A 12338-nucleotide genomic window follows, 5' to 3' on the forward strand; every position below is an offset into this window, starting at 1 on the left:
AACCCATAATTAGGACTAAAAATACAATCAAATACATTCATTTAGACCTCCTTGGCCACATACCAATCAAATCACTTAGCTATCATAATTAACTATAATTAATTTTCTTGGTAATCCAAGGATCAAAATTTGGAATATTCCAAAGAGGAGGAAAGGGGAGGGGAGAGAAGGTGAGGGTTTTAATATTACTTTATTTGGTTTTGTTAGAGGGGAGGAATTTTTAATGATCCTTTGTTTAGTTTAACAGGGGAGGTAATAACTAATTTACTATTATATCCCTATACATTAGTTTAAAATTTTTTTAATTGTTCCTTATAGAAAATAATTTTACACCTCAATTTAAATTGCATGATTTTTTTTAAAATTCACTCTCATCCCATCATATTCTTTATATGTGAATAAAAAAAATTAAACAAACAATTATAATGATAACAATTTGTATAAAAAATAAATAATTCTCTTAAATATATAATAAAATATGATGAACTGCATTTTTTTAAAAAAATTCAATGATAAAAAATAAATAACCCCCTTAAATATATAATAAAATATGATAAATTGCATTTTTTTCCAAAAAAGAAATCAATGAGATTAGTTGAGAATGGAGCACAATCTGATATAAAAGAGATTTTTTTTAACTATAAGTGTACTTAAAATATTAAAAAATATATAAAAGTAAAATAGTTAAAATGATTAGCTCCCCTTTAAAAAACCTCAATTTAAAGGAGAGCAATATGAGAGGAGGGGATGAGTTATTTTGGATCCCCTTCCCTCTAAAATTTTTTAATCAAATGAGGGGAGGGGAGCATCTTCCCTCCACTCCACTCACTCCAAAATTTTTCAATCAAACACATCATAACTGTCATTTTTCGTTTAAAATTTTATTGGGTAAGTTTTAAAGATCATGATAAGTAAACTGCTCACTTGTTCATTTAATTCTCCGCCTCCACTCACCCCCAAGAAAAACCTAAAAATATATTATACTAATCAAATCTTTGTCAAGTGACCTTTGTAATTATTATTATTTTCGTCCTATTTTATAAAATATTTTTAGATAAAATTATATATATTAATAAATTTTATTAACTACATTTTGACAACCTTACTTTTTTTAAAAAAATATTTTTTAAAAAAATATTTTTTATTTAATATTCTATTTATAAAAGAATATAAATGAAAAAAAAATATATTGAAAGTGTAACATCTAAAATATTAAAAATCACACTAGTCAATGTACTCATTCAAAAGTTAATAGTTAAAATTATAATTAAATTGTGATTAAGTCATTTATAAATAAAATATTTTATTAAAATAATTAAAATATTGGTTAAACTGTTTATCAATTCAATAAGATGAATTGATTCAAATTTTTATATTTTGATAATATTATTAAAAAAGCCTTATTAATCAAATATTATTTTTATAAAAATATTTTAATTAAATCTTATTAAAGTAATATTTAAATGGTATAAAAGTATTTTTTTGATTTTATTTATAAATCACTTCTATTAAATTTATCGATATTAATATAATAAAAATATAATAAATAAAAGTAAATAAAATTTTAAATATAATTTTTGAGTGAAAAGTAAACTGTAAATTATATAATATTATTTTATATTTTTATATTTTTTATTTTTTAAAAATAGTTTAAAAATTTTAATTTAAAATAAAATAAGTTTATTAATTAATTACTTATAAAGTAGATTAAATTATGTTTATAGAAGGTGATTCATGTTGAGAACCGAACCCGAGGGGTATTTTATTAGCTCCCTCTTGTGTTCGGTAGGAGAGGACCCCAGCTCGACATTCATCATTGCTTTTTCGGTCTGACATTCGTCGTTCACCTCTAAACCCTATTAAAAGATTAAAAATCATCCGCAGAGACCATAAAACCCCTCGATTTCTCAGTTAGGCGGAGAGAGAAGGCAAAGCCCCAACAATGGCGGACAAAGAGATGGAAGCGATTAAGGGTTTAGACCTCAACAGGTACATGGGGCGATGGTACGAGATAGCGTGTTTCCCTTCTAGGTTTCAGCCCAGGGATGGCGTCAACACCAGAGCCACCTACTCTCTCAAGGACGATGGCACTGTGAATGTGCTCAACGAGACTTGGAGTGCCGGAAGAAGAAGTTACATTGAAGGAATCGCTTATAAGGCTGATCCTAATAGCGATGAGGCCAAGCTCAAGGTCAAATTCTACGTCCCTCCTTTTTTGCCTCTCTTCCCTGTTGTTGGAGATTACTGGGTTTTGTTCATTGATGATGATTATCAGTACGCTCTCGTCGGCCAGCCTAGTAGGAATTACCTTTGGGTAAGCCAAATTCATCTTTCGGGCCTTGATTATTTCAAGTTTTGTATGAATCTGAGGCTGGAATTCAAGGTTTTCTGTGAATTTTATATATGGGAAAATTCCACATAGAGTTCCATCTCTTTATGTTTTGATCACCTTGATATTAAATATAATTTTTTGATTGACTTTAAAAATGAATCCGAGGATTAAAATAAGTTTAATAGATGGAGCACTTAGGGAAATATATTAAATAAATGTTAGATTACTGCTGCTCCGCTAATAATAAAATCAAAGGGCTATGGATCTCTGTATTTTTATATTTGTTCTTGAGGAAAACTTTTGATTGCATTTTGTTGTCGGTCTCTACAATTTTATTTTATTATTCTCAATCTTTTTAATGCTTTTAATTTGATCAGTTGATCTTTATAGTTTTAAAAATATGAGCACGAGCTTGAGCTGCCACGCCATCTGTAAATAATTTCTTTGGAAAGGGCTTGGGATCTCTGGGTTTTTATATTTGTTCTGAGGAAAAATACAACTGTTGCTATTTGTACTTTGTTTGGTTTTGTCAAGGATGCTCAGTAAATTTAATTTTTTTTTTAAATATTAGTATTAGGATTAGGTACTAAGAAAATTGTTTCTTTTGTCAATGTTCTTTGTGCATATCTGACCATAACATTAGAGAATTTTTTTTAATCAACTAAAATTTAGGTGAATTGAGTTTTAAAAATTCACCAACATCAAGGTATGTCACCAAATTCAAAAAGTGCTTATAGTAAATTTTTTTTATCTCAGGTATTATGCAGGAAGACTCATTTGGATGAGGAGACATACGAGGAGGTTGTTGAGAGGGCAAAGAATTGGGGATATGATGTAAGCAAACTCCACAAGACACCCCAGAGTGATCCTCCACCAGAGGAGGAGGGACCCCAAGATACCAAAGGTATTTGGTGGCTCAAATCCTTACTGGGAAGATAGGTCTCCATGCGGTTAGAGATATGCTTCCATTTCATGTAATAAATTGGAATCCAGAATCTTGATGGAGCAAGTTTGGATCTTCTTGGTGCCTCTATTGGGTTTTTTCTGTATGTATGTTTATAAATATGGTGTAAGTACCAAGTATTATTATATGCATATTTGGTTAATGAAAAAAAAATGGTACATTGTGTTTTAAATTGAAATTACACTCAGATAACTTTCTAATTTTAATTTATGATATAGTGGTACATAGTTACAGTCAAAACCTTGACAACGCTATTTAAATCACCTGGTAATCATGGCATGTGAACGCACTTCAAACCATTCTATTAGGCCATGCTTGAAATTATTACTCCAACGCTTTGCTCTCGCCCTAGATTAACTAAAATATGTCTATATATGTTCACAGAATCAAAAACTGTTGTACTGTATTTTGTAAAAGCTCTACAGATATATCTGAAATAAATTAAGGGGCAAGTATTAACGCCTTGAAAGATGAACTCACAACCTATCACTTACATATTACTAGGTTATATGACCATTGACAAAACCTTTATAGATATATTAATACATCATTGAAAGAATATAGTCTCTAGTCCCTAAAGTTATGGACGGTTAAAGGCTCTTTATTTTTTTTAATTAAGAAACCAACTCTTAGAATTGTAATCTTCATTTAATGAAAAGCTAATTTTTTTAATGAAAAATGTAACACTTGCCCTGAGTGTTATCCAAAAATCACACAATTCAAATAAACTAAGTGTGGTTAAGGAGTTAATCCTAAAACCAACTTAGGAAACAAACCATTTAAATCACTAAGCAAATATACGATTGCAAAGTAAACATTTAAAACCTTAAAAAAAATTATAGGTTCTAACTATAGCGCATGGAAGCAAATTAGATGAAAGAGAAATAAAAAGATACTGTCATGACAGCATTTAAATTGCTGTCATGACAACCCTCCCGAGTCAACTTCTGGGAGGCGTCGTTCCGCCATCCGACCTCCAATCAAAGTGATTTTAAAGCTCACACGTCACATTCAAAGGGTACTATAAGTATACCAAATTTCAAAAAGATCCAACGGTCGGATTTAAAATTAGACATGTTAAAAATTTGATTATTTTTGCTGTCATGACAGCTAAAAAGCTGTCATGACAGCACTTCGGACCAACTTTCGGAGTGCACCATTTCATCATCTGACCTCCGATCGGAGTGATTCCAAAGCCCACATGTCACTTTTAAAGAATACTATTAGCATACTAAATTTTGAAAAGATCCAACGGACGGATTGAATTTTGTGCAGGTTATAAAATCAATACTGTAGCTGTCATGACAGCAATTTAATGCTGTCATGACAGCACCTCCAGACCAAATTCCGGAGTGCGTCGTTTCTCCGTCCGATATCCGATCGACGTGATTCCAAAGCCCACACGAAGCTTATAAAAGGTTTTACTTGTGACCCAAATTTTAGAGAAATCCAACGGTCGGATTAAGATTTGGACACCCTAATGCAAAAGTGCAGCTTTTTGGTAAAAACCATTTTCAAAATTGTCCAAATCCCATCCTAATGGTCACAAACTTGTGGAAACACTTTGGACACGTCAAATAAGATTAAAAACACCTGATAGAACATTCAAATGATGGAAAACCCCATACATCAAAATTTGACCACCCGGGTGCCATTTTCCAAAATGGACCCTAAACCCCCAAAATGCACAAATCATACAAGAGTGGTCACAAATCAATCCAAATACCATGTATTTATATAAATACATATGCTAAACATTTTTACTTGGCTCAGAGCTCCTTGTGGGGCCCACACACCCACTCTCTCTATCCAAGCTATATGTTTGCCCATAGCACACCATTTGCAATGCAACCACTTTGCATTTGCTTATAAAATCACATATATATCAAAATAAAGATCTGCTTGTAATAGAAACTTGGTCTACTAAGTAAATCCATCAAGACCACACACCATAACCAAGTTTCCTAGCCACAAGTCTGCAAACAGACAAAAATTCATACACAAGCACACAATCCACACATATTCACACACACACACATAATCATATCCTACTGGCACCCTAATCTTAAATACATTACAATATATTTGCTCAAAAGAAAGGGGTTGCAGTTCTTTACAAATCACAAGCAAACCCCTAGCTTTGCTCCTTTCCCCGTCCACCACTGGATCCTTCGCCTGGACCTAGAATATTGAAAAGAAAGGGGTGAGACAACCACAATCTCAGTAACAGCGAAATTTACATTGATTATTACAAAGTAAGCCATAATCAAATAAACGAATAATAAATTCAACATAGTATATAATTTAGCCATTTAAAATGCATGAATGCATGGCCTAGGTCGGTATGGCCTTTCATGACCAACAGAATGCCCCCTGGCACTCTTTAACTCGCAGGTAAACCTTATACCTACTTGTACCTCCACAGGCACAAAACATAATCTAAGGCATGATCTAATCCACCGAACCGCCTATGCCCCTTCGACGTGAATCCTGAGCAGTCAAAGCTAACTCCCTCCCAGAGCCAGCCCGACTTACTCTCCATGTGAAGGCTACCTTAGCCTAGGCACTCAACCTCACACTTCATATGTCGGATTCCCTCCCCCACTGAGAGGTGTCGAACACTCAATACACTAACCACTTTAGTGCATTGAGCCCACAATACGTAAGACAACACTGAGTACTGACAGTGTGCCATAGAATATCAAAAATCCACACCTTCTCATTGGTGAACTCCCACCGAGATCATGCCTTTTACTCTTGTCTACCTTTCCTGAGTATTGACCATTCAACACTCTAAAGTAGTATAATATTTATAAATCTCATTTCCATAAAAACATTATTATTAAACAATTAGAAAACATATTTGCACTATAATCGAAGTAGTACCCCATAACCCCTTATAAAGCACATTTAATCTTTTAAAACATGTAATGCATGATAACTAGTAATATTTATTCAAAAATAGCTAAAACAAAGTAATAAGAAATATAAATTCCCCTGTTACCTCAACCCTTTGGTACTAAAAGGTTCCCCTTGTACAAAATAGAGCTCGGCTTGTTCCTTACTTCTCAATAAGTTCCACCAACAATTTTCTATCGTGTAGCCGAGCTCGCAACGGTCGCAAAGACTCCTAGATCCGAGCCTAACTCCCTCTCTTTCTCCTTTCTTCTTCCTCTCTCTCTCTCTCACTCTCCCGTTTGTGCGTTTCCTTCCCTTGTTCATTTTCTACGTTTTCTGCATCTGTTTGCTCTTTAAAATGCTGGTCAAAAAGTTTGGAGAAAATTACAAGAAAGGGCCCAACATTTTTTATTATTGCACAAAAGCTCGGGTCAACTTTGATAATTTTTTCCCATAGTTAAAAATCAAATAAAACCAAACTTTTGCTTAGTAAAATTCAAACTCTGGGCCTCTATTAAATTATTCTAAATTTTAATTTAATTATAGATATTTTATTTTATTTTTATTTTTTTTAAATAAATTTGAGTCTTAAAATTTTTAGGAAGTTACAAAAAAGACTACAAGGAGACTTCATAGCTCTAGAGAGAAAAACTAAGATTTCGTTTGATATAATGAAAGAATTTTTGATGAAATTGAAATTGAAATCAAAGTAGGAATTGAAATAAAATTGAGTTATAAATATATGTTTAATATGAAAATAAAATTTAGATATAATATTAATAAATATACATACCTAAAATAGATAAAAACCAAAATGCCCTTATAAAAATTAAAAGCAAAAACTCAACCATCATCATCTGCAATCATAACATCGATTTTAAAAAACACCATTAACACACACCATCGAACCATAGATTTGAAGAACGAGCATGCGCCTTCAATTTTATTTTCCCTCTTAGGTCCAAGATGCTTGACGATGGCTGAGATGCTTGTGAAAGTAGGAGAAAATGCAATGGGTAGCTGTATGGTCAAGGCATTGCCAAGGTCTTATGGTAGGAGGAAGGTGGCCATTTGGCCAAGATGTTACTGGGTTGACAGCAAAGGTGAGGAGGTTCAACAAAGGTGAGCAGTTAGGACTAATGGTGGGGGGAGAGAGAAAGAGACAGAAGGGGGGTTACAAACGACAATTCCATGGAATTGTCCAGATTCTATCATGATAGGGATGGAATTGGATTCTGAGTATTTTGACAGAATTATAATTCATAAGGAATTTGGATTCATGCAAACCATTGAAAGTATGATTTCAATTCCAATTCCATTTCTCCTAAGCCAAATCCTAATGTACCAAACATGGCCTAAGTTTTCTCCAAATTAATTATTAATTTGTTCAATCACAAAACATGGTATTATGCTAGTATCAAATAATTGTTCCTTCTTTATAAGTTTTTTTTTTTAAATGAAAACTACACTTAGATAACTTTCTAATTTTAATTTGTGATATAGTAGTACTCCCTCCAATCCAAAATATAAGCATTTCCTCTCAGCTAATTTTAATTCAAAATATAAGCAACCTAATACAATAAAAAAAAAATTCCATTTTACTCTTTGTATTTATTAGCTTAGATATTTGTGTAAATGTATCCCTCACTCACTATAAAGTACATTGATAATTAAGATTATAAATAAAAAGAAAGAATAATATATATTTTTATGGGAATGAGAACTTTATTAATATACAAATTTTTTAAAAAAAAATGCTTATATTTTGGGCCGAGAGTACATAGTAACAGTAAAAACCTTGACAACACAAAATGATTCTATTTAAATACCTGGTAGTCATGTCATGTGAACACACTCCAAACCATTCTATTATGTCATGCTTGAAGTTAAGGGGAAATACCAACATGCTATATAGGACCAAGATACTATAAAAGAAAAAATATGTCCCAAGATGCTATAGAACCACAAATCCATTTGATAGGAATTAAAGGGTTCATTTGGATTCATCACATCTAACTTTTTAAAAGTATATTTCTATATTTAAATAGTCAAGTATTATTTAATTACTTTAAAACTATTCAAAATAATTTTCTAAAAGCACATTCAAAAGCAACCATAATGTGAATTTGCCAATATAGCTTAGTGAAGCTTTTCAAAATCACATTCACATTTCCTTCTGTTAAATTGCTCCCTCACATGTCCGAAAAGTGACCCATTTGCATGTGATTTGATAATTTGTTATGTTCAATTACACGGCACCACACAAGCAACAATTATTTTGCAACAGTTTCCTGTTACTGTGCTTCCATTCCAAAAGTGGGTGATTTTTTTTTGTATCAAATTATTTTTATATCGAATTATTTTGCTTCCATTTCATTACTTTACTTTTATATCAAATTATTTTTGTATTTTCCTTTCTTTTTCTCCTAGTTCAGTGATTTTTTTTTTACATTTTCATCCTTTATTTCTTTTTACATTAATTTCTTCTAGTTAAGTGATAAATTTTTATTAAAATTAATTAAATAAGTTATTAATAATTATTGTGTTATATATGTATATTACTCATTTATAATTTATACCAAACATCTAAGGGACTATGTTAATTAATACTCTCTCCATCCAAATTTACAAAACATTATTTTTTTGCAAAATTACACATATAAACAAAGTTCATTAAATACAATTTATAATCTTAATTTTTTTATAAGACATTTTAATCTAATATGAAGCATTTGTATAACAAAAATTACAAATAATAAAAATTAATGTTCTTTTTTGTAATTGTACATTCAAAAGCACATTTCATTATATATAATTCCAACAACTTTCAATTTGCCAAACTAACTTTTAAAAAAATGTATCTAAATATAAATTTCATTATAACAACTGATTTTTATTAAACTGACTTTTACGAAATGAACTTTCACTAAACTAACTTTCAATAAATTGAAAACCAAATACACACAAAGTCGAGGGTAGGATATTTGCTCACAACTTGGTTTGATTGAAGCTAATTTTCACAATTTGGTTTGATTGAAGCTAATATCCTCTTCCTACCTCAACTTAGCATTAGCTAATCATTGATTTCATTAACATAATCATGATTATAAAATGATTGCATTAACATAATTGATGGGGTAATCATTAATGAAATGATAAGCAACTAAGTAGATTTTATATTTTATATAATGATAATTTTTTGCAATTAATTTAAATTGAAGTAGAATAAATAATGATTTGAAAATATAAAATATAAAATAATACAATGAGTCAATAATAACAAAAGACTATTGTTTTTTTAGAATAATTAAAGATTAAATATTTTTACATTAAAAAAATAATGTATGTATAATGGCTTCTTGTGACACATCTTGATCTCCTTATAGCACATTACAGTCGCCTTTGTCTTGTAGGCTCCTCATGTTAAGATTCTGATGATTATATGGTTAATATAATTGGGGAGGTATTCAAATAAAAAAATATGAGACTCTATAGGAGAGATCAAATGCTATGAAGTCATGAATATTTTATTTCAGGGCCTTCCATGTTCAAATGTGTAACTATTGTATTCGGCTGCAAATAATGTTGGATCATCAAATAAAAAAGTAAATAAGCCAAATTGTTCAATATCTGGACAGCTAAACTAGTTGAATAAGGATGATGGGAGCATGTGATGGGATTGAGTAAATAAGTTAGAAGAAGAAGGGCCTCCTTAGTCTTGTTCCACTTCATCTTCACTGGCATTAGGTAGTTGTGTAGACAAATAGCCTTCACATCTCCTATTTTGTCTTCCTTGAGGAATATGTAGGCATGGCACGTCTACTGTACATGGAGCAGGTTGAGAGATCATTGTGAAGTGTTACTCTCTTAACACAAGTAAAATGTTGCATTAGTCTTGACAAACCTTTTCTTGATAATTTGTTATTGGTATTTGTAGAGGGTTTTGAAGACTTTACTTATACAAACCTTTTGCTAAATCTACCTGAAATTAGTTCAAAAATATTAAAAAGTAAGAATATCAATTGTAAAATAATAATGCTAGTGAATACTTACTACAAAGCAGCAATTATTGAGCAAATCCACCTTCGAGAATGTCTTCAATACCATCGTATGTACTTAGATGTGTGATCTAATGGCTCGTTTGATATAGGAGACTTTACAATAGCATGTGCCTGTCCTTCCTATGCATCGATGAAGTTTGCATGCTTCTCAATCCAATTTGATGACATTTTTTCCCTGAGTTGTAATGTGTGGATATTCCCCAATCTAATTGGAGGAAAAAGAAATCAGTTGTTGAAGACCAAATTGTCTCATGATGTGATCAATGAGTGTGGCCCAATTCATCTCATTACATATGTGCATTGACCAAGGATGACTTCTTTCTCTAATCATTGATGGGTTAGGAATCAAATTAGGAATATCAATTGTAAACCAATGAATCTCATTTCCTATAAGGTGAAACTCATTACTATAAGCTTGCCTTATATATTGTAAAGTGAAAACAAAATCCATGAATTATAGATGGTCTAAACCAACACTTGCACATATTGTAATCACATGCATGCATGCATAGATATTTTTCTACTTGAAACTCTCCATAGTCACATTTTTTTTTCATTTAAGCTAACTTTGCAACAATGTCCAAATTGATGACTTTGAATATTGTATGGTTCTTACACCTCAAATGATGTTTCCCTTTGATCAAAAGTGCAAACGGTACAAATAGATAAAGCTTGTGGCGCCATTTCTAGCTTCTTACTAATTTTTTTAAAAACCATTTAACCAATTGCTATTTGTGCTTCAACTTATTGGGCACGTTTGAAAAAATAATTATTTACCCTATACATAAAAGCCTTCATAAGTCTTGTAATTGATAAGTTTCGAACACCTTTAAAAACACTATTAATGCATTTTGTTAGATTGGTTGTCATGTGACCATAAAACTGACCTTCAATGTCATATGCACTGACCACTTTTCTAGTGGAATTTCACCCACCTATCTTGTTGCTTGCTCACGGATCAATCCTATCTTGGCCAGTTGTTAGTTAATAACATGATGCTTATATACATAATAAAAAACATATCATCAATAATTATCATGGTAGGATTTTATGATTAAATAAAAATAATTGACTCATACCAATGTGTACAAACTTTTCCGTTAACCAATTTGTCCCATGTGTTTTGTGAAGGTTTGCGGCCATATGTCTTAAACCAAAAACATGGTATCCATTTGATGGTTGCCTCCCAACACATGGATCCCCAACTGTAGCCATTATTGAGCGATGCCTTTCAAAAGCTAAACATATACCATTTTATCCTTTGCGACATATGTGCGAACATTATACAAGAACTAAGACTAAGCAGATATTGTCTCTCCCTCAACCACAACAAATGCAAGGGGTACAACATTTCAATCACCATAGTGATATGGTCATAAAAAATGTACCCTTATATTTTCCATATAGAAAGGTACCATCAACTTGGATAATAGGCTTTAAGTGTTTGAACTCATCAATACATGGCTTGAATACCCAAAAAAAAAAAACACAAACATTTCTACAAGCTAATCTTTAGAATTAACTTTTGAGCATACCTTACTTTTAAATCTCACGCACAATCTAGGCATGAAATGTTGGATTGCAACTAACTACCTTTGTAATAACGAGTATGAGCTCTTCCAATTACCAAAAACCATTGCAACTGCTAATTGTTTAGCTTTTCTTGCTTTCTTATATGACATTATATACCTAAACATGGGTTATATAAGCTCAATTGTTTGGGATATTTTCACATTTGGTCGATTAGTTATCATTGCCACAGGATGAGATGACATTAACATCTATCTTAAGGTGGTCTTGACTTAATGATGTTGCCAAACAAGTATGACACCCTGCATATTTTGTAATATGCCATAATGTTCTATTTTCTTTTTTGCAAGCCCTTAATATCTAATTACAACTACTTTTGTAATTTATACATCGATATTCTTTATACTTATCACTTGCATGAAACATCTTGGTGAACTTGAACAAAGTACAATTTGGCTGCATGTTTTAGTATGTGGATATTATTAAACACTTAACCAATGAAAAACTCTTAGCCGTCATTATGAGGCAAAAAATCTCCCATTTTGCTAAACTC

The 12338-nt window shown here is 31.4% G+C and overlaps 1 protein-coding gene across 1 annotated transcript; it reads left to right on the plus strand.

Moving 5' to 3' along the window:
* Nucleotides 1-1765: 1765 nt before the first annotated feature.
* LOC129309725 (temperature-induced lipocalin-1-like) lies at nucleotides 1766-3474 on the plus strand. The gene is made up of 2 exons (XM_054951409.1): nucleotides 1766-2314; nucleotides 3089-3474. The coding sequence occupies exons 1-2, from the start codon at nucleotides 1943-1945 to the stop codon at nucleotides 3269-3271; spliced, it is 555 nt and encodes a 184-aa protein (XP_054807384.1). The 5' UTR covers nucleotides 1766-1942; the 3' UTR covers nucleotides 3272-3474.
* Nucleotides 3475-12338: the final 8864 nt, after the last annotated feature.

This window comes from Prosopis cineraria, unplaced genomic scaffold, assembly GCF_029017545.1.
Source record: "Prosopis cineraria cultivar Desert tree isolate PC_DT_omini unplaced genomic scaffold, ASM2901754v1 PC4, whole genome shotgun sequence".
Lineage (NCBI taxonomy): Eukaryota > Viridiplantae > Streptophyta > Magnoliopsida > Fabales > Fabaceae > Prosopis > Prosopis cineraria.